General features: G+C 34.1%; 1 protein-coding gene across 7 annotated transcripts; it reads left to right on the top strand.

Annotated features, from left to right (window-relative positions):
- Positions 1 to 471: 471 nt before the first annotated feature.
- LOC124918945 (CCR4-NOT transcription complex subunit 1-like) lies at positions 472 to 25,431 on the top strand. Of its 7 annotated transcripts, none has more exons than XM_047459024.1 (51): positions 472 to 667; positions 1,474 to 1,771; positions 1,904 to 2,123; positions 2,233 to 2,572; positions 2,692 to 2,805; positions 2,918 to 3,046; positions 3,125 to 3,316; positions 3,397 to 3,591; positions 4,450 to 4,587; positions 4,664 to 4,783; positions 4,885 to 5,138; positions 5,911 to 6,014; positions 7,239 to 7,333; positions 7,404 to 7,634; positions 9,173 to 9,379; positions 9,492 to 9,573; positions 9,838 to 9,905; positions 13,384 to 13,529; positions 14,393 to 14,501; positions 14,584 to 14,730; positions 14,986 to 15,033; positions 15,108 to 15,236; positions 15,316 to 15,537; positions 15,749 to 15,886; positions 15,961 to 16,046; positions 16,361 to 16,466; positions 16,552 to 16,647; positions 16,781 to 16,933; positions 18,063 to 18,221; positions 18,304 to 18,512; positions 18,594 to 18,654; positions 18,735 to 18,860; positions 19,253 to 19,297; positions 19,387 to 19,464; positions 19,538 to 19,654; positions 20,364 to 20,490; positions 20,568 to 20,668; positions 20,746 to 20,784; positions 21,852 to 21,938; positions 22,035 to 22,181; positions 22,256 to 22,384; positions 22,469 to 22,516; positions 22,595 to 22,741; positions 22,824 to 22,885; positions 22,966 to 23,125; positions 23,208 to 23,399; positions 23,879 to 23,983; positions 24,064 to 24,198; positions 24,288 to 24,521; positions 24,927 to 25,031; positions 25,123 to 25,431. In XM_047459024.1, the coding sequence occupies exons 1-51, from the start codon at positions 569 to 571 to the stop codon at positions 25,237 to 25,239; spliced, it is 6,996 nt and encodes a 2,331-aa protein (XP_047314980.1). In that variant the 5' UTR covers positions 472 to 568; the 3' UTR covers positions 25,240 to 25,431. The 7 variants fall into 7 exon arrangements, with proteins under 7 accessions (XP_047314980.1, XP_047314979.1, XP_047314983.1 ...); XM_047459023.1 differs by having other exon boundaries at positions 1,904 to 2,132; XM_047459027.1 differs by having other exon boundaries at positions 1,904 to 2,138; positions 18,597 to 18,654; positions 18,756 to 18,860.
- The last annotated feature ends 1,176 nt before the right edge of the window (positions 25,432 to 26,607 follow it).

The following is a 26,607-nucleotide window of genomic DNA, read 5'->3' as shown; positions in this document are numbered from 1 at the left end:
ATAATAATATGTTACCTTATCCTTAAAGTGAGGTAGGACCATATATATTATTTTATCTTTCTAAAATATAGAAAAAACAAATATTTGCATTTATTATACCAATTTCCAGTTGTTATGTATATATATATAAATGCACTACAAAAAAATAATAATTAAGTCATGTGCTTCATTTAATAAAAAAAACCTTATAATAAGAAACTACTTAAATTCAACTATCCACACATATAATAAACCAAGGCCTAGTTTGATATAAGATTATTTGAATAATCAAATGGTTAATTTTAATAAAATTATTCAATATAAAAGTGAGAATTTAAATAAAATAATGAATAATTTGATAATTGAATGATGATATAAATGTTATGATGGTAGGTATAGATTATATTTGGAAATAATTCCAAATAATTCACATCAAACAAGGCCTAACTAAAATGTATATAAGCCCTTCAATTCAGCAAAATTTCACTCTCATTTTCTCTCTGATCAGACTTCGTCCTCTCCAAGCTTAACTAACTGCATATCCTCTCCGAGCATCTGAAAAACCCTAGGCTTGCTTTGTTTCGTCGTCATGCCGGGATTCTCAGAGGCCCTAGCGGTCCAGATTCGGTACCTGTTGCAGAGCTTGAACGGATTAAATTCCGACGCCGTCTTTGACGATCTCTGCGAGGTCACTGTTAAATTTCCCTACTAATTTATCTAGGATATGTTAAATCTTGTTTTTGTCTATAGGAAGGTTGTATTCTTCATAGGCGAGCTGAATTCTTCAACTTCGTTCATTTGTAGCGTATATAAACAACCCTAGATCATTTCTCTTACTTCATATAGATAGTTCTGGATAGGAAACTAGGACTATATATGCAAATGGTGAAAGGACTCATTGAATGATCACTGATATAGGATAAGTGAACATGATCATGATCAGTTTCATAAATGTTGAGCATTTTTAAACACTACCTTGGTCCAATTTGTGTAGGATCATGTTGATAAGTTCACTCAATGATTTTACAAGAGCATTGTTTTTTGAATTCTCTTGTGATGTTCACTTAATGATTGAACATGCATCAACATAGTAATAAATTGTGATAATGATACTACCACTAGACTTCTTGACACTACTATATATTGTGATTATTTATTTATTTATTTTCCTTATTTCATTTGTATTTAGTAGCCTAAATAAATCTACTGAGTGAATAAATAGAGACTGTATTTCCCATCTCTTGGTTGAGTTAGTAGCTTTAGAATACCATATAAAATCTGAATTATCTTTGCCCAGAACTAGCTTTTACACATCAGTTACATATGCCTAAGTTGCAGTAATGTGGGTTTATATGGTGTAGTTTCATATAGAAAGATTTTTTTTATTACTAATTTCTATGAATTCTTGCAAGGTAGACTTGGATTGAAAATAAGTAATGGATTGATTTTTTCCATCTACTGATATGTTGTAGTGAATTGTTCTGTGTTATGTAGTACGTGGGGTATGGAACAGAGGGAAGCATACTGGTCCTTCAGACCTGCCTGGATTACTTAAATATCTACGATGAAGGCTTGAAAAATGAACCATTTGATCCAGTGTTTTCTTCAATCTTCAAACATATCTTAGACAAGCCAAATTTCAGTACAATATTGTGTCAATCGCTAAGGGATAAGGTGATCAATGGAGATTTTCTTGAGAATCTATCAAAGGCACTAGGCTTGTCAACATCAGAGAAAATTGGAGTTGGTCTTGCCTTGTCAGATTTGGGAAATGCAGATCTTGGAGTATGTGGTAAGTTTATACAACTCTTAGATGTTGATAACATGTTTATTGTTTTTAATTTTCTTACATCATTCTTATTTTGTATTTTCTGCATTTTTGAGGGCATATTGAGTTTTAAAGTCGTTTTTTTACTATGCGCAGGAAAGAAATTCTGCGTACAACAGATTGGGGAGTTATGCGCAGATAATCTGTCTATTGGTTCAGCTGAACAAATGCAGAGCATCTTTATGTTCCTTCAACAATCTGAAAGCCTTTCCAAGCACTTAGACTCGTTTATCCAGATGCTATCTTTGGTGCCGTTGAAGGGAGATGAACAATTTATTTTGGCCCCGTTGATGTCACATGGATTTCCCAGTGGAAGGTTCACAAGGCATCAGTTTGTCCATCTATGGCCTCTTTTATGTCTTTGAATTTTTATTTCTCTAAACTGGTTAAGATTGTTGATTCATGGTCTTCCTCACTGGCTCTAGGAACTTGGACTTGTTTGATGAAGATCATGAAGCTAATTTTGACGCTCTCCTTGCTGAAATGGAGAAGGAGATGAGCATGGCTGATATCATAAAGGAATTGGGCTATGGATGCACAGTTAGTATGTCACAATGCAAGGAGTTGTTGTCTTTGTTCCTACCTTTGACTGAAGTTGTTGTTGCCAGAATACTTGGCACAATCATTTGCACAAATACTGGACTTGATGACCACCATAATACATTTTCAACATTTTATTGTGCTCTTGGTGGTACAGCTTCTTCTGATCAGCCTGTGATGAACTCATGGAATATTGATGTTTTGATTGATTCAATCAAGCAACTTGTAGGTTCAACTTTTATCTTGTACTTAATTTGGCTTGAACATTTTGATTTCTTCCCTCCTATGTTATGCTCTGCGATGTAAGAAGCATTTTGGTCCTAATTGAAATGGCTGAACTGCAGGCTCCTAGCATTAGTTGGTCAGCAGTTATTGAAAACCTTGATCACGAGGGATTCTACATTCCTAATGAGGCAGCATTTTCCTTTTTCATGTCAGTTTATAGGCGAGCATGTCAGGTTGGCATCTTTCTTGTATGAATTATATTTCTATAGCCATAACTTATTTCAAAAGAATGAAGAACCTTATTTCATCCTAGAATTTGATATCAATGTTATCACAATGATGCAGGACCCGTTTCCACTGCATGCCATTTGTGGATCTCTTTGGAGAAATACCGAGGGACAACTATCTTTCCTCAAGTATGCAGTGGTTGCTCCACATGACATATTTACTTTTGCGCATTGTGAGAGTCAATTGGTATGTGATCCTTTCATTGCAAAAATGGCCTCTGATCGATTGCATCATACTGGATCTGAAATTTCCCCATTTTCGTAGGCATATGCAGATTTTGTGCAGGTTCATAAACTTCATACAGGACTTACAAGTAATGCTTGGATATGCCTTGATCTGTTGCAAATTTTATGCCAACTAGCTGAAGCCGGTCATGTGGATGCTGTTCGGTCAATGCTTAAGCTTCCTCTTGAACAATGTCCTGAAGTTGTACTTCTTGGCATGTCACACATAAATGTATCCCACTTCAAATAGGATATGCTTCTTATTTCCTATCTTTGTGTTCATTTTAACATATATCGCTGTTCCAAATGCAGACGACTTACAATCTTATTCAGCGTGAGCTGTCATCTACAGCATTTCCGGTGATACTTAACCATAGTGCAGGGGCTGACATGGTTCTCCATCTGTGGAACAAAAATCCTGCTATTTTGTTGCGAGGATTTGTGGATGCTCATAGCATTAATCCAGAAAACATAAGTAGAATTTTTGACATTTGCCAGGAGCTAAAGGTATGAACTGGTTTTCATGTTTTTTCCTCTCCATGAATACTTTTTACCTCATGTCTTGTGTTTCTACATTCGATTAAGAACTGCTATGCATCTTCAATAGTTTGCAGCTGTGTAGTGATGTTCAAGATGTCTACTTCTTTGACATCTGGTTTGATATAGCTAATTATGGACTCTCCTTATTTTACCATTTGTGGAAGATAATCTGCATTGCTTGGATGTTTGTTCTGGTCTCCATTACTAGTCTTTATCTGATAAAATGCTGCATTAAATCGAATTTCTCGTATAAGCTGTTTTTTCATAAACAAAGCTTTAAACTGCGCCGCTTACATCTTCAATAGTTTGTGGCTGTGTAGTGATGTTCAAGATGTCTTCTTCTTTGACATTTAGTTTGATATAGCTAATTATGGACTCTCCTTATTTTACCATTTGTGGGTGATTATCTGCATTGCTTGGATGTTTGTTCTGGTCTCCATTACTAGTCTTTATCTGATAAAATGCTGCATTAAACGAGTTTCATGTATAAGCTGTTTTTATCATAAATAAAGCTTTACTTAACTGCGTCGCTTACATCCTGTAACAAGGATACCAAGAAATGAGATGGTTTAGTGCCTATTTTGCAACCTTATCTGAGCTTTGTGCTTATGGGGTTACTATTGAGCTACCGTCCTTAAAAAATATGAATATTGAGGATTTTCCTAGTGCAATGCATTTTTGCAAACTATCATGAACCTTGTTATTGTGATTTAGTTGCCCATATTCTACTTGTTATCCCAGCAGAATTTGTATATTGGCCTGAGCTTCTCTGAGATTAATGCATATTGATATTTGTAAATTCACCATGTCTTCGTTCTACCACAGATACTATCACCTGTGCTAGATATGGTTCCATCCTCTTTTGGTATCCGATTGGCTGCTCTTGCTTCTCATAAGGATCTTGTAGATATGGAAAAGTGGCTGAGATCTAATTTAACTACATATACAAATTCTTTCTATGAGGTAATGATTACATCCCTTTCCCTTGTCAGTACAAGCGCACATCTGAGACTAACTAATATGCTATTGCTTCTTCTAGGAGTGCAACAGATTCGCAAAGGATCAGTTGGGCTCATCTCAGGATGCCTCTGCTGGAACACCTCATCTGTCTGTTTCTCTTTGTAACCTTTACGCAGGGACAGCGCCTACTGTTTATAAGGTTCACTTGTGTTATTTCATTTAGCTTGTTTATTGTATATCTCTTATGAGATTTGACCACACTTTTTTTTAACAAAGCTCTAATGGTTGAATGTTTTGAAGGTTCTTCAAGAGCACACGGGGTTGATTGTCACTGACAAGCTAACTGAGGAAATGGAAAAGCAGCTTACGTCTTATACACATGCTAGCTCACACATGAAGAGTTCTGCACCATCAGATCTCTCTACCTCAGATGGACCTGTTGATGACATTGAGGCAGAAGTAAACTCTTATTTCCAACAAATGTTCTCGGGCCAAATGACCATTGATGCGATGATACAGATGATGATACAATTCAACGAGTCTCATGATGAAAGGTGATTTTTTGCCATGAAACTGTTTGGATAGCATTATTTGTTTTTTTTCTCTATCTCCTTCATTTTACGTGTTATAGGTTAGCAATATACTCACCACATTGAATTGGTACTTTATCAATCTGGTTCTGATAGCTAATTAAATCCAGCCTGATATTTTGCTTTTGGTATGATACTAGCTATGGTGGTTTTTCATATCATGATTACTGATGCTGTTACCCAGTTAAAAGTTAAGATTCCGGTGGTAATAAATCTGTAGTTATTTGTTTAAATATTCCTTTATGTGTTTCTTTTGCAAGTGATTTTTTTTTTGTAATGATGTATCTCATCTTTCCCTACCATTAAATTCCAGTAATTTGAAAGTTCCATGGACTATTCATTTGTAAACATTCAATCTTTAAAGATCTGAATCAGTCTTAAGTTGTCAATTCATTGTGTCATGGCATTGTCCTGCTAGTATCAGGTTATCTGAAAGAATAGACTACTGAATAGGAACACAGGAGGTGAGACTAAGATAAGGAGATGAGGCTTTGATTGAATTAGGAGAGAAGTTAGACAACTTTATTCTTTTGATAAGGCCTTGTGATAATGTTTTGCACATTAGACTGTTGGCCTATTTGTTTTTTAAAAAGGTCAACTTTTATTAAAAGAGCGCAAGATGCGTTCAAACGTTACAAAAGGGAAGGAAAAAAATAAAACAATAAATAAGAAAATAAAACATAGATTATTGACTGTTGACCTATTACTGCTTCTCAATGTCCTTATGTTTTGACAGGGAGAAATCGATTTTTGGCTGCATTATTCGCAATCTATTTGAAGAATACAAATTTTTCCCAAAATACCCTGAGACGCAACTCAAAATTGCCGCAGCCTTCTATGGTAAACCCAATCTCATAGATTATGTATAATATATACTGCAATCTACCCCTTTCACATGGGCTGTACTTATGAGTTTTATGTAAAACGTTGCTTATTATGATTTATGATGTGATGTTGATCTTCATTTTACTAGTTCAAATTTTATCTTGTCAAACATATTTTCACCTCTCTGTTGGATCTAAACAATGTCTATTTAAGCATTCAACCCTGTACTATATAGTCTTACACTCTTATATGCTAATCTATTTTTATTTCATTCAGTGTTTGGCCTTTTTTCGTGTGACGATGAATATAATGCTAATGTTTCTAGAGTTAAGTTTAAGCTGTCAGAGCTAATATTTATTGTGCAAAAGAAGCTTACAAACCAGTAAGGTACAATTGTTTGTTTTTGCAGTAGATTAGAATTTAACACAACTTGGTTTCTGTGAGCAAGGTTTAGGTAAAAGCCTACGCAGTTTTAGATCTCAAAACAAACTGCACTTCTTATATTTTAATTTTTCTATCCTACTATGTCCACGATGCAAGACTGCAGATTCTTTTGCTGCCTACTATAGTTGCATCAAAAATTTGAAAGTAAAGACAATGCCATAGAATGCTATATGAACTAGGTTTTATAGTGGCCAGTTCATGTTTATTATGGATTTTATAGGTGGATATTTTGTTCAATTCTGGTAGAGAAATAAATTTCAAAAGTAAAAATTTCATGCAAAGTTAATAAATCATGAGAAACCATTTTATCATTAATTACCCTTTCAATGGTTGGAAGGATTAAGTTAGAATTGGGAGTTTTATTCTTAACTTATTATATAGAAGCATATCTTGATGCCTTTCTTTAAAAACTTTGGATTGATTGCACTATTTTTTGATAAATTGTTCGTGGTATGTCTGTGATAGTGTTCCATTGATTATTTAAGTTCCTTCTTATACCAACTGGTATAATTAATAGATATTCAACTTTGCATGTGTCAACTTTTGGTTTATGAACCTTGATGATAGTATTTGCTTATTGTTACTTTCATCTGGATTCTCAATCTTTTTTTTTCTCTTTGATGCATCAGAATAGTATTGGTCATTGAGTGTCTACTTAAATATTGGTTATTGAGTTATTGAGCTAAGGCACAGTTAGCTATTAACCATGCTACTTTTTGTATACATATTGTGAAATTGAAGCATTTTGTTATTATGTTTTCAAAGATCATGTCCTTGTTCTGATATATTTTTCAGGCTCTCTCATCAAGCATCAGCTATTAGCTCATCTGCCACTTGGCGTAGCGCTCCGTGCTGTTTTGGATGCATTACGTAAACCTGCAGATTCAACAGTTAGTAATTGGATGTATTCCATGATTTGTTTCTATAGCAATAGGTGTCTTATGTTTTTTTTTCTTGCAGATGTTTGTTTTTGGAACAAAAGCTTTGGAACAATTTGTAGATTGTGTAATTGAGTGGCCTCAGTATTGCAATCATATTTTGCAAATTTCTCATCTGCGTGCTACTCATTCTGAGCTTGTTGCATTGGTTGAACGAGCACTTGCTAGGTTTTCTATAGCCAAAGCAGACTTAGGAAGGTTGAATGCCTCTGAACAACATGGCTCTTCTCATTCAATTGCAACCAATGCAGAGGCAAGTATTTGTTTATTGGGTTCTGATTTCCTCATAATTCAAGTCATGTCAATTGTGTCAAGTACTGGCCAGCTAATATTACTTGTGGATAATAATGGTGTTGTGTTATTCTAATGATAGTTCCCTTTAAATAGACTTTACATAAGTTTATCTCCAGATAATTCTTACTCCCTAAAAACATGGTGTAGTTATCTTTAAGTGGAGTATAGATGATTACTCCACTTTAAATTACCTTCCTAGTTTATCCAAATAGATTTAAACGCAAGTAACTTTATTGTATTCGGATATCCACAAATTCTATGTAATATTCTACATTACTCGTCAAAAGATAATGATTGGTAGAATGTACTGATAGTGAATGGGTTTTGATCACAGATCATTGATTGTTAATGTCTAGCCTCCTTTTGACAATTAATTCCAATTAGTTCATGTGGTTCTGACTGCTTACCATCTAACTGAAAATAATTCATGCTGTATTCAAGTAGAAGTATTTATCTTGTGTTTTTTGACATTAACAGATTTTGTTGGATGAGCTATACCACTAATGTCCAAAGTTTGGTCAAGGATTTATTTTCTCATTTAGTCTATTTATGGCTGGTGACTAGAACTATCACTCTCTAAATGTTTTTGAGATATTTATGTGAAGTGTAAATAGAATCAGTTGCAGTCATCATTAATTTAAAATAGGTTTGGAATAGTCTATTTGAACACATTTGTAAACAATTGATAATAGAGTGTGGTGCATCTCAAACACTTTTACGTGAGTGCTTTAATTTTAGTTTGAGAAATGGTTAATGTAGATGAGTTGACATATGTGAGCTTTAATTTATTGAGAAACAGAAATCCCTTTTCCAAATGGGGCCCATGTGAGGATTTAAGTGATCTGTTGGACCTGTCCTTTTTTTTCTTGAATCTGATTGGACAACTTCCAATAACATCTAGAATAGCATCCATTTGCATAGTTTATCATTTGGGTTATTACATTTTACTTAACATTATGTAACAACCCTTAGGAGAGCCACACCTTAAAAACGCTATTAAAGCGGGAGAACCCAAGGGCAATTAAACCACACATTGGAACCCTATAATTCTGATGTGGGATTCAAGTCCTCTTCCTTAACCATTAGATCGTTACACATTATTTTTTGTTGTATATAGTTCACATCTAAAATTTGCCAATCCAGTAGTAATAACCATATGCTTTTAGAAGTGACCTTTTCTTTTTCTCTTAATAAAAAGTCACTTCTAAAATCATATGGTCTTTCTACTGGGTTGGTAGATTTGATTTTCATAATGCATGTGTTATTACAACTCGTGCTCCAATGGCTTTCACATACTTCCCCTTAAACCTGCTATATGAAGTGTACTGTTATGGAAAAGAACTTCAGTATTTCATTCTATAAACTGTAGTAGCCCCAGGCATTATACTATCTAGGTTCTTGGATGTTTCTTTGTGGCCAGCTGCTGAGTTTTACTTTTCTTGTTAATTTTGTTATTTAGGCTTATAAGCATTTCTCTCTCTTTTTTTTTTAAATCAGATGTCAAGTTCATCTCACAGATCAGTTGGATCTGCTAGCACACAACCTGGTTTGCAAATTTCTTCTACACTGCAGCTTCAACAAAGAGATCAAATCCCTCTGGATGAGAGTCAAAAGCTTTCCTTGCCTTCATCAAATCATATGGCACTTGTACCTCCTATGGTCCAACCTTCACCTGTGCCCTCGACTGATGCTAGTGCTCATAACGTATGACATGTGCCAACCTATATTATTTATGGTGCAATTATTTCAAACTCTATGGATTGTGATTTTTGTGGCCGTCTAATCTATCTGCTCTGTGTTAAATTTTCAATTACAGAATGCTGCTACTGCCGCCACTGTAGTGCCGCCTTCTTCATCAGTCGGATTTATACGTCCCTCTCGAGCAATTGCCTCAACAAGTAATTATCTCTCAGGGTTCAATCATCACCATTTCTTTTACACATATGCATGCTATGATTTAGCCACTCTGTGTGACTGCAACCATAAACTTGTCCCCCTTTACTGGTATATATTTCGAGCATGGTGTTGATACATGGGGATTTTCTACTACTCTTGATTCAGATTTTTGTCTCCATAATCTTACAACTCTAGCTTTTACAGTTTGCAGGCACATCTTTTCCAGTCTGATACTTTTGGGATTATTTTTTCTTTTATCTCTACAGGATTTGGATCTGCCTTGAACATTGAAACACTTGTTGCCGCCGCAGAGAGAAGGGGAACTCCTTTAGAGGTTTGGCTTTAGTTCTTTGAGGCATCATTGCACTCTATTGTCACTTTATCTTCTGTTTTCTGCTTCATTCATGCTTCATGTGTCTGATCCGATTTGTACTTGTCAAGTTGTATATACTTTCACAGCTACTATTATCTTTTCCAGTTTTATCAGAATGTTTTCAATTTCAATACTAATCTAACAAAATTATGTTCTGATTTATCCATCTACTTGTCTATTTTAGTCATCAAAATCCTTAACAATGTATACTTCTAGGCTATTGGCCTATCTGCCATTTACCTTATGAAATTTCTAAGTCTTCAAAATTACTTTTTATGTAAGTGTTCTTTTTATTATTTATCTATGAATATATACTCAGGTACGTTATCATCATTTATTAAGTTATATTCTTAGATCTTTCCGGAATCAATTTAAGAGTCTAGTTTTCTGAACATAATATAAGAAATCTGGATTTTCCATGATCTCATTTTATGCTTAATATAATAAATCTATTGATTGCTTGTGTATAATATATTTTAACTATTAATTATGTATGGCTTACCGATAAATGGATTGTACATAATCACGTCATTTTCAGTGATTTTCTCTGGTGGATAAAAGTTTTATTCAAGAAGCAATACTCGTTAGTCTTAATCTTATTCGTAGTTATGCAAATTCAACACATTCATTTTGTTGATTGCATGCATAGGTCTCTGAAAATTGAATTCATTGGGAAGTCGGTAAGATTTTATATTGTGTGAATGGAGAGGTTTTGGTTAGTGGAGTGGTAGTTGATGCATTCTAATATTATATGACAATCTGATTAAAAAGCATTTAAAGATAAATTTTAAATTTAGTTCGCTGGATTTCGGGGCGGCTTGATATATTAGAATCAGTGGCATCCCTAGGGTAAGGTGACCTACACGGTCGAGTAGGGCTACCCCTTCATCAGAATATTTTGTACAAACTAAACAGCTGTAGAGCTGGTGCACAAGACTCATTGTCAGGCTACTTAACCAACTACGCCGAACTGTTTTTGGTTAAATTTTAATACTACATATATATCTGTATTTTCCTTAAAAACTACAAGAATATTTAAAATAAAATTTCTAGCTATCTTCTGGGCCGCTACTTATAAGAAGAATATTTAGTAGTAGAAAATACAAGGGTTATCCAGTTGCTTTCCTGATCAAGTCACTTGTTGGTAATTATCAATAATGTGAGAAATTATCAATAATGTTGGTCTTATCATTCTCGTAAGATTCAAGGGGAGAAAGAACTCAAACACTTTAGGCCAATCAGCCTTGTTTCGAGCTTCTACAAACCTCATGGAAAAAACACTGGCTAATAGGCTGAAAGCCCTTTTCTTATCCTAACCAAATGACTTTCGTGCAAGGCCGCAAGATCACGAAAGTCTTTGATCACGTTAGCTCACGTTAACTGGAATTTTCATTTTTATATTCTGGACTGATGGGTATTGGGGAGAAGTGGAGAAGGTGGATCAAACTTGTGTTACAGAAATTAGGTTTTCCATAATTATCAACGGAGAACTTTCCAGTCTCTTCAAAAGATGGACGGGGCTTAGAAAAGGAGATTCCCAATCACCTCTCCTTTTCAAGATCATAATGGAAGCTTTATCAAAGTTGTTCGAGAGGGTAACCAATCGCGGTCTCTTCACGGGGATCAACTTGGGTACTACGAAAGGAGGGTCAATATCATTTCTCTTGCTGAGCCCACAGTTGAATACATGCGGATTTTCAGGAAGATCAACAGAGACAAGTCATTGCTCTTTTTCATCGGTCAAGTTCATAATTCACATCACCTGGATAGTATTCTAGGATTCAAAGTTGACTCTCTCCCACGAAGTACCTCGGGTTTCCCCGCAAAGACATTTAGAACCGGATCATCGAGAAAATGGGGACTAGATTGTCCCTGTGGAAGAGAAAGCTCCTTTCGAAAGGTGGTACATTGGTTCTTTTCTTCAAGTCATGGCTCTTTTCCATCGGTCAAGTTCATAATTCACATCACCTGGATAGTATTCTAGGATTCAAAATTGACTCTCTCCCATGAAGTACCTCGGGTTTCCCCTTGAAGCCAATATCAGTAACAAAGACATTTGGAACCGGATCATTGAGATAATGGGGACTAGATTGTCCCTGTGAAAGAGAAAGCTCCTTTCGAAAGGTGGTACATTGGTTCTTTCGAAGAACTCCTTAGCCATAATACTGACTTTCATTATGTCTCTGTTCCCATTTTCGGCTTCAGTGGCTAAAAGAATGGATTGCATCATGTGAAACTTTCTATGGGGCAACTCTAACTCTTCTTGTATGTCCCACTTGGTAAGGTGGGACACCACGGAGCTTAATAAATTGGATAGAGGCCTCGGGATCAAAACCTCTCTTTTCAATACTTCCTTTCTTTGTAAGTGGTGGTGGAGATTTCTTAAAGAATGCGGTATCCTTTGGAAAAATGCAATCATCGCCAAATATGGTCAACGTGAGCGGTGAGCACGAATGGATGTCGCTTGAAGGAGATCTTTCCGTGGAAAAAGTCTTTGGAGTCGTATTACCAAAACTTGGGAGACTCTCGATCCCCATATTTCATTCACGGTAGGTAGATTTGCCAGCCAGGAGGAGATGCTCTCCCATATTCTATTCTCTATGAGACTATTGATGTTTTTAATCTTGTCGGCTCTCCTAATTTCAAGAGTAGTGTCATTTACCGGTCATCTCTCCAAGGGTAACTAACTAGGTTCCCTTGGAAGAAATTGTGGAAAGCTAAAATTCCATCTAGGATCCCCTTTTACGGCTGAAAGGCAATTCATGAGGGCCTTTTGGCTACCGTGAAGCTCAAAAAGAAGGAATTTCACTTGGATAGTAGGTGTTGTCTCTACACGAAGAGCGAGGAAACCATCCTCCTTCATTGTGATATCGCTAGGGACATATGAGCTCTCCTTCATATCATCCTCAATTTTCATTGGTTTATGCCACTTAAAGTCTTTGACTTTTGGGAACAATGGATTGGCCGGAGATCTAGACGCAACATCAGCACCGACGTCTGGAAGACCATTTCTCACATAGTGTGGTGGATTCTTTGGAAAGATAAGAATAAAAGAATATATGTAGGGAAAAGTTACGGTTTCGATAGAATTAAAGGTTTCATGCTTCATGCATTTGCATCAATTAAGAAAAGAGGGGTTTTTGTAAGGGATTCTATTTTTTTGATCTTATTGGCATCTAACTTTCTAGTTGTTTTTCCTCATTTTCCCCTTTCTTTCTCTGTTGTAATCACTGAATGCTTCTTGTATTTCTTTTTTAGTATTAAACGGTGACATTTTTCAAAAAAATCAGGAATGTGAGAAATGAATAGATGTCAAGGTTGTCAATTTACTCGCATGTTCTACCTATTGTGTTCTGGCAATTGTTGTGAGAAATGCCCTTTAGTTTTTGTTGGTATTTGTTTTCTGTTGGTTCAGTGCATTTCAACTTTTCTCTTACAGGCTCCAGCACCAGAAATTCAGGATAAGATTTCGTTTATCATCAACAACTTGTCTGCTGCAAATATTGAATCAAAAGCGAAGGAGTTTACTGAAATTTTGATAGATCAATATCATCCTTGGCTTGCCCAGTACATGGTTATGAAGAGGTGAGAATGCATACACCAATGAGTAATATCTTGTTTCGCAATTCATAAACATACATGCATCATCTAGTATAAGTGCTTCAAGGCTAGGGATCCTGATAATGGCTTGGAAGAGCCTAGATGTGGTTTCCGATTGTGAAATGAGATGATTTTAATATTATAAGCAACTGGATTAGCTATTTATTGTTGAGTTGGTATCCTAAAAAACTAAATATATGCATAAAGTTCTTCCTATTAACTTGGAGATAAAACTATAGTTGATTTTGTATTCCAGGATCATGGATGAGATCTGATTTTGAAATATAGTGGGCAATCAAGTGAATCTATGATTAAATATTACTTAAGTGGGTAAGGCAGTTTAATGTGTTAAATTGAGCATGTTGTGTTTATAAGGGATGAAATGGCCTGCAAAAGTAATTAAAGACTTGTCGAAGTGATAATTAGCATGATGGTTTACTTGATTAATCATCAATTCAATAAGCTTGTGAAGAATTTCTAGAACATCGTTGTAGAAGTAGTAACAGAGGTTAGCTGATCATTATACCTAGATTTGTGTTAGAATTGTATATTATATACCTAGGTGATCCATGGATGGATAAAAACAAGTTGCAAGCCAGTAAAGCATAAGCTGCCAAAGGAGGGCCCTCCTCAATATTCCATTAGGTCCCAGGTGACTGGATCTGCTATTGTGAAATGGTAGGAGCTGACATGATTAATATTGTGGCAGCGTAGAAAGAAGGCTACGGTTATGTTCAAACACATTACCTGGACTGTAGTAATCATGGGATAGTCAAACTTGCTTACAGGATTATTTGGGCTTTGTTGCTTTCAATTTTAGCTTAACTTTCTGTTGAATTTCTTGACAGAGCAAGTATTGAGCCGAATTTTCATGACTTATACTTGAAGTTCCTGGGTATAGTGGGTTCAAGGTCTTTACACCAAGAGATTTTACAGGCTACATATGAAAACTGCAAGGTCTGTCCTATAGCTCCCTACAATGCTTTTGGACAATTTTCTGGTAAATGTTGCTGTGAGCTTCATCAATGAGTTTTATCAGGTTCTACTGGGCTCAGAACTTATAAAATCCAGTTCGGAAGAGCGGTCCTTGTTGAAGAATCTTGGAAGCTGGCTTGGGAAAATGACTGTCGGAAGCAATAAGTACCTCAGTAAACGTGAAATTGATCCAAAGTCTTTGATCATAGAGGTAATTATTTTAGGTTTCTATTTCTATTTAACTCATTGACATATGATTTAATTCCTTTTAGCTCCCTGCTCTACTTTCTTCTGACTTTCTTATAACTTGTTATGTAGTTTATTTGGGTACCATTATCTCATCATTAATCACTCTTCCATCTTATCATTAACTAAATACCAAAACACCCTTATAAACCAAATAAACCACTTTTATCATAAGTTTTTTTCTTGAAAAACAAGCACTTATTTTGATGTTCTTTTGCAGGCATATGAGAAAGGTTTGATGATTGCAGTTATACCATTCACCTCTAAGGTCTATTTCAGTGAAGCTTTGGATTTTCATTTCAAGATTGCAGTGTAGTATCTAATTTTTTCTTCTTGATGCAGATTTTAGAATCATGTAAAAACAGTATAGCCTATAAGCCTCCCAATCGTTGGCCTATGATTATTCTTGAGTTACTTACTGAGATTTATGTTATGCCTAATCTGAAATTGAATCTGAAGTTTGATATTGAGGTATTTATTTAAAATTGGTGTCTTTGTCTTTCTGTAATGTGTTTGTTCCTACTTGCTGACGTGGGTTTTTGATTTGAAGGTGTTGTTCAAGAATCTTGGTGTGAATATGGAGGAGGTAAATCCAACCTCTCTTCTCAAGGATATAGTTAGGAAAACTGAAGGAAATCCAGACTTCTCCATCACAAATGCTGGTGCCTCTAGTGAAATCAAATCTAGTATAGCCTCTTCCTTGAATCAAGTTGAGCTGCCTCTTGAGGTAAAACCAGCTCTCCCTGGTGGGCACTCAAACATGCAATCTCAGGTTAGTTTTGCTGCTCTCATGACTGATTGTCTTATTAATTGCCTTGTTTGGAAACTCTTAAAGTTTTTGTTTTGTATATGGATCTATTTTCTTATAGAGAAACAACATAAAATTTTGAATCTATCTCTAACATATCCACAAACAAACAAAAAAATAAGTGTTTCCAAATGGGACCACTTACTTGCTGTCTTATATTAAAACTCCAATATAGTTTACTGCTCCTCTCCCTCATCTAACTGCCGGTGCACCGAGGGAGGATGAAAAGATGGTAGCATTAAATGTGTCTGATCAGCTGTCATCTGTCCATGGACAATTATTACAACAGCAGTCAACGGTTCCAGAAAACCAGGTGTGATATTATATTGCCCTCCCTCGTGTATTCTCTCCATTCTTGTCCCCATTTGAGAAGGCTCTCCTTTTCAGCTTTCTGCGCCAGCATCTATCATTGAGCAGCGGGTCATCGTCAATCCAATGTTTCGTGCTCATGGACTTTATTTGCATTTCAAGAGGTTTGAAAATACTTTAATTTTTATTTTTGTCCCATAAATGAAATATTGAGCCTATTTGGAAAATAGTTTTTCCGTTCAGTATATAATATATTTTTGGATCATGATTTTAGATTAATTTTTGGATCATGATCCAGATTATCGTATAGCTTTTGTTACTTCATTTGGTATACAAATTATTTTCTTTATCATGATGAGGTTATTGTTTTGATCATGATCACATTATTTTTAGATGATTGTGATTTTTGGCGAGCATAAAAAAAAGTTGATAACAAAGAAAGTCCACTATATTACAAATGTTGTGTTTATCGTTACAGTGCGATTGCAAGTGCTTTGGATCAAGCTATAATGGAAATAATATCTAGGATTGTGCACCAAAGTGTCTCCATAGCCATTCAGACAACCAAAGAACTTGTTCTTAAGGTGTCTCCATACGAATTACTATTATTTGCAAGTTTGTTGGAACTGGCTGCATGATATTTTACTGACAAATAACAAGTGTTTATAGGATTATGCTAAGGAGCATGATGAAAGTCTAATGCGTAATGCAGCTCATCTGATGGTTTCAAGCCTGGCTGGAAGTTTAGCTCATGTGACCTGCAAGGTTTGTCTAGAGATATGCATCTTTCCCTTTTTTAGCTGATTAAAATATTATATATACCCGAGGTGAGATGCTATGATAAAAAAAAATTAGCGTATGCCTTATAATTCTGATTTTATTCTGTATCTGGCGATAGGAACCTCTACTGAGTTCAATTCCAAGTCATCTGAGGAATATCCTGCAGGGTATAAGCATTGGAAATGAACTTCTTGAGCAAGCTGTACAACTTTTTACTAATGATAATCTTGACCTGGGATGTTTGCTGATTGAACAAGCAGCTACAGAGAAGGTTGAAATGCTCTTCTTTTCTTGAGTGTGGATTTATGCTGAAGCTTTATTGTGTCATCAAAATTACAATTGATTGTTGAAATCCTGAATCGTATATTAAGAATTTCAAGAACATTCCGAAGAATTCTGATTCCCTTGATTTAGGAATCACACTATAACTTTTCTATTGTCCTTGTCAAACCTAGTGGATGATCATGGCCTCTACTGAAATTATTGTCGCTCTATATTTTTGTTGTTTTCATTCCCTTCCGTATATAAGTATCCTTCTGCTGTAAGACAGAAATATCACTAACCAATTTATTAAATTTCGATACGATTACATCGGGCATCATATCATTTCGATACGATTAAAGGGAGTGTTAAACACATCTGAAAAAGAAAAACCCTATTAATCTCTCTCTATCTAAAGACCTGGACACTTTAATCGCCGATCCTATGTGATCCGAAAGTTTTAGGCTATGTATTTATTTATTTGTGATTTCCTAGTTAGTTCTTGAATCTAGGAATAAATAAGAAATAGAATAAATAACCACTTCAAATAAAAAAAATATTATTTCCATAACAAGTCATTTCCAGTGATGATATATTCCATTTTATTTAAGCAGATTCTATGCAAGTAGTATTTACTATTTTGGACAAAAAACGGCATGAAATGACCCACAAACATCCTCCAGGCTGACAAGTGTTACCAGACTTATGGTTCAATCATTTTACTACTCCTTTTATCTCTTCCTTTTTGTGAATTATTTATTTTTCTGACTCATAATGCAAGTGTTGTTGATCATTTTGGCAAAAGAACTTAGAATAGAGAATCGTAAAGAAGATTCTTTAGAAATAGACACGAGTTTTTTTCGTATATGGGTTGTTTAGGTAAAAGTCAAAATTTGTCCGCATTCATGTTCAGAGAGTGATAGAAGTGCTCACATTAATATTACAATGCCTAAATCGCCCAATTGTGGCATGTCTGTTCACGGAAGTTGTATGATAGAAGTTCTTTAGTTGGGCAGTATGGATTGTCCAATAAGAAAAAATCCAGCTAAGAAACTCTTTTCCCTTTTAAATCAATATTCCTTGGTCATAAAACAATTGGATCTTTTGTTGTTGGTTGAAACTGCTTGTTCTCTTAACAGGCAGTACAAGCCATTGATGGGGAAATAGATCAACAGCTTGCTATTATAAGGAAGCATAAAGATGGTGTTATTCCTCCATTTTATGATTCTGGTATTTACAAGTCCCTCCATCCTCCTAAACCTGATCGGTTGTCCAATTCTCAACAAAGGATTTATGAGGTGTGTGACCCATATAAAAACCACTTTCTCCCTGTTATTGATCTTGTTTATGTTCTTACTATTGGTTTTTTTCACCCCATAGGACTTTATGAAGCTGCCATGGAAGAATCAATCAACCAATTACTACAATATTCTACCAGTTGGCTCTTCACAACCAGATAGTTCAGTATCAGGACAACAAAATAAAGAAGTTTATTCATCTGACTTGATAAACTCTGGTATTAGTTCACTAACACAGCCTCTAGATCTTACCTCTGAGGAGATGGAATCCAGTGCAGCTCAGCTCCATAGGTTTGAACGAAAAAACTTCAAAGATTTATGATTCTCCGTTTCTAAGTCTATGTTGTAAATGGCTTACTTGTTAAATTTCAGCAGCATGGATGGAGGAGTTAATGGTGAATCGCATGCTGTGGAGACTTCCAACATTGTGAAAGTATAAAGATCAATTATGCTTCCTTGAGACTTATTTTTTGCATCTTTCTGGTCAAGCCATAATCTATTTGTTATTGACAGGAATCTGGATCTTCTTTACAGACGTTGTTTTCAGCCACTATATCTGATTTAGTTGGAAGCAGCTCGTCGGAGCCACTATTGACTACCGGGGATGCATTGAAGAAGTACCAGATTATCTCAGAGAAGGTCTGAAAATGCTCTTTCACTATTTTCACTGAATTTATTTATTCTGTTACCATTCATTTAGAACAATTATATTTGTTTGGCTATTTTTTCTTATATCTGCCCTTAGCAACTAAAAAGCCTATTAGTTGAGCGGAATTAACATTTATAGAGGAAATAGATCTTGAAGAGTGTTTATTGTAACTAGAGTCTTTAACTTGGAGGTTGAGGTCTCAAGTTTGATTCCCACTTAAAGCATCTTGATTGGGAAAAATATCTTGGTCTGAAAAAGAAAAACGTGAAGAATGTAACCCAGATATGTCCCACACAATTTCGTTTATTCTATGTGTTTGATTATTTTTATTTGATGCCTTATTTTCCATGAGTTATAAAGTTCAATTGATATGGGTTTTCAGCTTGAAGATATGGTGGCTAATGAAGCTAAAGAATCAGAAATTCAGGTTGTTTATGCTGTGTAAATTTTCTAATATTTTTCATGACAGCTGAGTGTTATGGTATATGAAAATTCATTTTATATATATTCTTTCAGGGTTTAATTGGCGAGGTTTCTGGAGTTATTCTCAGATGTGTAAGCAGAGATGAAGCTGCATTGGCTGTGGCACATAAGGTTTGTTATTTCTGTTTCTAAAAATTTCATGACATAAGGTCCCATTTAATTATCAAATCTCTGCATGTTACAGGTTTTCAAAGGTCTATATGAAAATGCTTATGACAGTACCCATGTTTCTGTTCATCTTGCCATTCTCGCTGCCATTCGTGATGTCAGCAAACTGGTGGTTAAGGAGCTCACTAACTGGGTAATGTACCTTTCTTCTTAGTTTTCTGCTTCTGTGCGTTTGTTTCTAATAAAACAATTTGGCTTAAAACAATAAGGCCTTGTTCAATGAAGGGTTATTTGGTTTTAATCAAATAATGCCTTATCCAATCATCAATCACAGGGTTTTATCCAATCATCAATCACTTCATCGTTCAAATCATAGACTAAACTACCCTTATTCTATTTTTTCATGATATTTTAAAATATTAAATACAAAGGATACTTAGTCATTTAATCCAAATAATCTACTTTTCACCGAAAAATCCTATATAAACAAGTCTTAATTGCGAAATTCGCAATTTCAGGAGTGAAATTGAAAGAATACCTTCATTTTGTTTCAACACATTAGTAAAACCAACGACCAAAGCAAACAAGTCTTCTAGAAGTAGAGCCTGTAAAAACAACGATAAATCATTTAAGAGCAAGATTAATTAGAATTTGAGATCAATATCAAAGACCTTAGTTTTCTAAAGTTGTTTTTTCACTTTCCATCACCCAAAAACCCATTTCTTTGTCGGGGAACATCTATCGATTCAAATAACCTTCTTTTGGACAAGAGTGCATAACGATCCAAATAACCTACAATTTTATCCCAATAAAACTCCTTTTGAATGCTCTAAATATTTTATAGTCTCCATGTGATTGGCATTATGCTGGAACATTTTTTTTTATAAAGTTCATTTCTACAGGTGATATACTCTGATGACGATAGGAATTTGAACAAAGACATAACTGTTGGACTTATTCACCACGAACTACTTAATCTTGCTGAGTATAATATTCATATGGCTAAGCTGCTTGATGCTGGAAGAAATAGTATGCATCTCTTTTCAAACTTTGTCTTTACCCATGAATTATGCTCTTATTATTAAAGGGTTTAATATAATGTGCAGAAGCTGCAACCCAATTTGCAATCTCCCTTATCCGGTCATTGATGCCTAATGATCCTAGAGTTATTTCAGAACTTCCTAACCTTGTTGATGTTTTGAGAAAGGTATGTTTGTTCATATTGTGAATATATAGAGATTAGATGTTATTGTTGTATCTGATTGATCGATCTTCTGTTTGCAGATTACAACCAGACCTGAATCCCCTGAGTCTCTACAGCAGGTGGTATATAGAGTTCTTAGTCTGTCTAATAAATTGCAAACTTTTAACATTTAAAAAATATAAAATAAAATCTTCAGATATACCTGCCTAGAGATCTAGGGTTTATAGAAGGATTGTAAGTGAGACGGTAATGGCCTAAAAGCCTTATAGGGAAATAATCTATATATTCAATACTATTTTATTCGTTAACCAAAATAATACACTACTCTACTATTTATACGCTACTAACATACTACAACTAATTACCATAATACCCTTAGACTACTACTAATATATTCTACTACTACATGAATTACTACATTACTACTAATTATCATACTACCCTTATATTACTACCTATATTCTACTACTACAATAATTACCATACTACCATTATATTGCTACCCATATCCTACTACTATACTAAATACCATACTATCCTTATACTACTACTAATATATCATACTACTATATTAATTACCATACTACCCTTATCTTACTACTATATTAATTATCATACTACCCCTATACTACTACTATTTACCATACTACCCATATCTTACTACTATAATAATTACCATACTACCCATATCTTACTACTATATTAATTACCATACAACCCCTATATTACAACTATTTACCATACTACCCATATCTTACTACTATATTAATGACCATACAATCCCTATACTACTATTTACCATATTACCCATATCTTATTACTATATTAATTACCATACAACCCCTATTCTACTAATTACTATACTAATGCCTTTTTTTTAAAGAGGGTCATCTTGTATTAAAAGGTTTTAAATGGAGTTATGAACCTGTGGTGTGATCATTTCTAGAGGAATGGAAATAAATGAAAAGACAATAACAAAGAAAAAGTTGTTGGATTCCTACTACTAATATGTCCTACTACTACTTTTTTAAAATAATATATATATATATATATAATATATCCTACTACATTAATTTACTACCCTTATACTACTAATATATCCTACATACATTAATTACCATGCTACCCGTATACTACTACCTACAAGTTATCCCAAATATACTAATTATCTGATTATCTCAAACAGGCTGCAGTGCTTAATGCAGCAGCACACAGTGAAGATAACAGTATAACCGAGTCGGCTGAACCAGACTCTGCTGGCTTTTGTAATCAGGTGATCACTGTTCCACATTATTTATTTTATTCAGTTTTACTCAAGTTGTTTGCATTTTTTTTTGACACCTTTTCTGTTTTATTTTTAAAATGGTAGGTTTCAATGTTATTTACTGAGTGGTACAACATATGTGAACTTCCTGCTGTAAATGATGCTACATGTAAAAAATATGTTTCACGACTACATCGAATGGGACTTCTTAAGGGAGATGATGTGTCTCAGCGATTTTTCTGCTGCCTCACTGTAAGTGTTATAATACAATTTAAGATTTATTCTACAGTTAATTTCTGATTTCAATATTTGTATGTTTTTTACAGGAAATTTCAGTATCACATTGTTTAGCTTCTGAAACAATGAGCTCTGCCACTCTGCAATCCCCACAACTTCAACCTCTTTCTTTCCTTGCTATTGATATATATTCAAGACTGGTCGTCACTATTATAAAGGTATGTTGGTGCATACATCATCATTTTGGTTAATAAAGTTTTTTTTTTTTGGCTAATCAACTGTTTCATTCTATAATTTTATAGCTTTTACCAGCGGACCAAGGATCAAATAAATTATATCTTCTGATAAAGGTCTGTATCCTTAACGGTTTATATCAAACCTGAAGTTATTACTGGTTGCATGGTACTCCATTTTTTTTTTTTTTACAGATTCTGGAATTGACAGTGAGGCTCATTCAGAAGGATGACAAGGAGAAGAAAACCTCTTTTAATCCTAGACCATATTTCAGGTTGTTTATCAACTGGCTGCTAGATTTGGGTTCAATGGAACCTCTAATTGATGGTGCAAATCCTCAGGTACGTTTTTTTTCAAATAACATTGTCCATTAAAATTTTCTATGTTTCTTAGTGTAAGCTAAAGATTTCGTGAAAAAAAAAGGTATTGTCAGCTCTAGCAAGCACTTTCCATGCAATCCAGCCCATTAAAGTCCCAGGGTTCAGGTTAGTCCGACATTAATGAGAGTAAGTTAGAGAATATTTTAAGGTTCATTTTGAAGTAACCTTATCGGCTTTGATTTCAGTTATGCATGGCTTGAGCTTATCAGTCACAGAAGTTTTATGCCAAAGTTACTGTCGGGAAATGGCCATAAGGGCTGGCCTTACATGCATCGCTTAGTGCTTGATTTGTTTCAGTTCCTGGAGCCTTTTATAAGGATTCCTTGTGCAGATATTGGAGAGCCGGTTTGCCTCACTTTTTGATTTATTATTTTATCTATATTTTTGTCATGATATGATGATTTAGTTTTTGTTTATTTTTCGATAGGTTCGTTTACTGTATAAAGGAAGTTTGAGGGTATTGCTGGTACTCCTCCACGATTTTCCAGATTTCCTCTGTGAATTCCACTTCGGCTTCTGTGATGTAATTCCTTCAGGCTGTATTCAATTGAGAAACATAGTCCTAAGTGCATTTCCCCGCTCTATGAGGGTACCTGATCCTTGTTCTCCAAATTTGAAGGTATTTCTTATTATAGATTAGTTCAAATGAAAAGAGTGTTGCTTACTCAGGTTCGATTTCCACTAAGAACGCCTCAATTGAAGTTGGGGCCATGGTTTGGAATAAACCCTGGTTTATAAAAGAAAATAATTATTATTATACTTTGTGAATCCAGTCATCTGTTCAAGTGATAGTTTTTTACTAAGAGTATGAAATCTCAAGTTCTTTCAGGAAAAAGGGTAAAAACAAAACCCCTGGTATTAGAACAAAAAGACTAATATCTATTTTATATATCTTTTTGTCAATCATATCATCAAATTGTTAACCAAATTACTCTATATTTTTTTTTGTCATTATATACTCATGCACTCAAATAATTCCTTTTTCCATAATCCCAAATGAACAAGATTATTTGAATAACCCTAATCCGGACAAGGCTTCTTGAGATCTCAAGGTTTAAGAAAAAACTTTGACCTAATTGTGTCACATGTTCTCTATAGTTCGATCTGCTGCTGGAGACTAATCAACCTCCCAGGATTCTTTCAGAGGTTGACTTTGTTCTTAAATCGAAACAATTGAAGTCAGAAGTAGACGATTATTTGAGGGTAACTCTTAACAACTGCATTTATTTTGTTGATTGCTCATCATTTGATCGATCATTTATTTATTTATTTTATTCCGGCAGACGAGGCAGCAAAGGTCGTCGTTATTAGTTAAACTGCATCAGAAACTAGTACTCTCTCCATGTGAAGCTGTTTCAGCAGGAACCTGGTACAATGTACCACTTATGAATTCCCTTGTTCTTTACATTGGAATGCAGGTAATACATAATGAATTAAATCTATATATTAAAAATAAATTAAGATTCATATCAACTTAGATATTCCTTCCTTCTTTTTGTATATATAGGCTGTACAACAGTTGGAAGCAAAGTCACAATCACAGTCAAATCCTATTTGTACCTCACTTTCAGTGTTATTAGTTGCCCCTGCTTTGGATATATTCCATATGCTGATTAATGATCTCGATACCGAAGGCCGATATCTAGTTCTCAATGTGATGGCTAATCAACTACGCTACCCGAACCACCACACTCATTACTTTTCTTCCGTTCTTCTCTACTTATTCTACGAAACAAACGAGGTAAATTATAGTCCATTTAGTAACACTTTCTGGGTCTGGTCTGGGTGAAACATAACTTAAATATAAATTAAGAAATTTATTGAAAATTTCTCATTTAGATCTAGACCCAGTATTTATTAGTTGTAGTTAACTTCTTTTTATTAGAACTTAGTTAGGACTTAAGCATAAATTGAGAAATTAATTAGGTATATTTAACTTAGTTAGGACTAGTGCATAAATTGAGAAATATATTGAGCATTATTTCTCATCTAGATCCAAACCTAGTATTTATTAGGTGTTTAACTTCTTTTATTATGCATTCCAAATGAGTTTAAATTGTATCATTGTTTGAAAACATAACCTAGTTAGACATAAATTGAGAAATTTATTGACGATTTGTCATATTTTTTATAATGTTTTTCACAGGAGGTGGTTGTACAGGAGCAAATCACGCGAGTGATATTTGAACGCATGATTTCTGATAAGCCACATCCATGGGGGCTTGTGATAACATTCATGGAGCTTGTCAAGGTGAGACCATCAATTCCTTATACTGAATTTGATTTTGTTTTTTTAAACAAGAAAAGGTTATAAGATTGATTTTTTTTTTTAAACTTGGCAGAATCCTAGATACAAGTTTTGGAGCAAAGGTTTTATAAGGTGCGATCCTGACATTGAGTATCTTATTGAAAGTGTCTGTAGTTCATATGGCTGTCCTAGGCCGACACAGGAGGATTAGTTTAGTTTAGTTTAGTTTAGTTTAGTATAACGAAGATAACTATTATTGATTTCCAATCTACAACTTTTTTAAATAAAAAAACTGAAAACTAAATAATCTATCAGCTTTCAAGAGAATGAATGACATGATAATACATGTTTTGAATTGTAAGCATGTAATAAATGAATGTTGTTAGAATTCTGCTTTAAACTGCCCCACTCACATATAATAGGCTTCACTTTCAAACATATACTTTCCTTCTTTCTTAACAAGTTCTTCTTTCCATGTTATTCTTGAGTTTCTTAGTAATACTTTTGGGTGTTTCTAAAAAACCTTGGGCATTGATAACTTCTTCCAGATTAAGAACTTATTATTCCTGTCATTTTCTAGTTTGAATCGGTTTGGAGAATCCCTGCAGCAGCAGCAGTGGGTTTATTTATATCAATTTTATTTTTACTATAATAAATATTTATTTTGATTCATAATATATATCTTTCTAACATTTAAGAAACTTATTAAATATATAAGTATCGATCTCTAACACTTGAGGTCTGTCTACTTTAGACAGTCCCATTTATAATAGAAATCAACTAGACAAAATTGAACTCTTGCATTTTTTAACAAATCATTATATAGCATTCTATCCCCCCCTCCCCACCCCAAAAATTTAATTCACTAATTATTTATGTAACTCTCCAAATTAGGCAAAAACTTATGTTATATATTTGTTTCATTCATAATTTTCTAAAAATATTTTAAGCCCACACTTAAAATGTTTTCAAGTACACCCAAACTTTAATTTTTCGATCCGTTCCTTGATTCTTTCCGTACTAAGTATCGATTTGTCTCTATTTCTTGCTCAACTAGAAATTGCGAAATTTGATTTTTGATTGTTTGTTTCCGTTCTCCTTTTTTAGTCATGTCGTGGTGTGAAAAAATCGACCGTAATAGTTATAGTTAGATGTATGAGGGTGAAAAGTGGTTATAAGGACTAGGATATAAATTCTTTCTTTTCTTTATAATCTAAATATCACCTTAAATTAGTTATCACATTGTAAATTAATTTTAAAAAATCACATAAAAAATAGGAAGAACTTATAATGGGGATAAAATCTCAAATTACTTAAAATGACTTATATTACATAATTTAAAATTTGAGTCCTAAATTGGAACATTAAATAATTATTGAGCCATATATAAACTTTCTTAAAATAAAATTACTTAAAATTGTTAATCACTCATAAGCTAAAATTTTATCTTAAAAATATTATATATATTATTATTTAAATATAAAATTAATTTAAGAAAGAATAATAAACAAATAAAATTCATATTTGTAAAATTAATTAGAAAGATTCATTTATTTATTTATATCATTAATAATTTTTT

Source organism: Impatiens glandulifera, chromosome 1, assembly GCF_907164915.1.
Source record: "Impatiens glandulifera chromosome 1, dImpGla2.1, whole genome shotgun sequence".
In the NCBI taxonomy this organism is placed as follows: domain Eukaryota; kingdom Viridiplantae; phylum Streptophyta; class Magnoliopsida; order Ericales; family Balsaminaceae; genus Impatiens; species Impatiens glandulifera.
This window is presented reverse-complemented; position numbering and strand designations above follow the sequence as displayed.

Coding starts and splice junctions, on each gene's coding strand:
- LOC124918945 (XM_047459021.1), top strand. CDS start 569: ATGCCGGGATTCTCAGAGGCCCTAGCGGTCCAGATTCGGTACCTGTTG. Junction 3,317..3,396: donor TTGGCATGTCACACATAAAT/GTATCCCACTTC, acceptor TTCCAAATGCAG/ACGACTTACAATCTTATTCA. Junction 19,655..20,363: donor TTAAGGAGCTCACTAACTGG/GTAATGTACCTT, acceptor TCATTTCTACAG/GTGATATACTCTGATGACGA.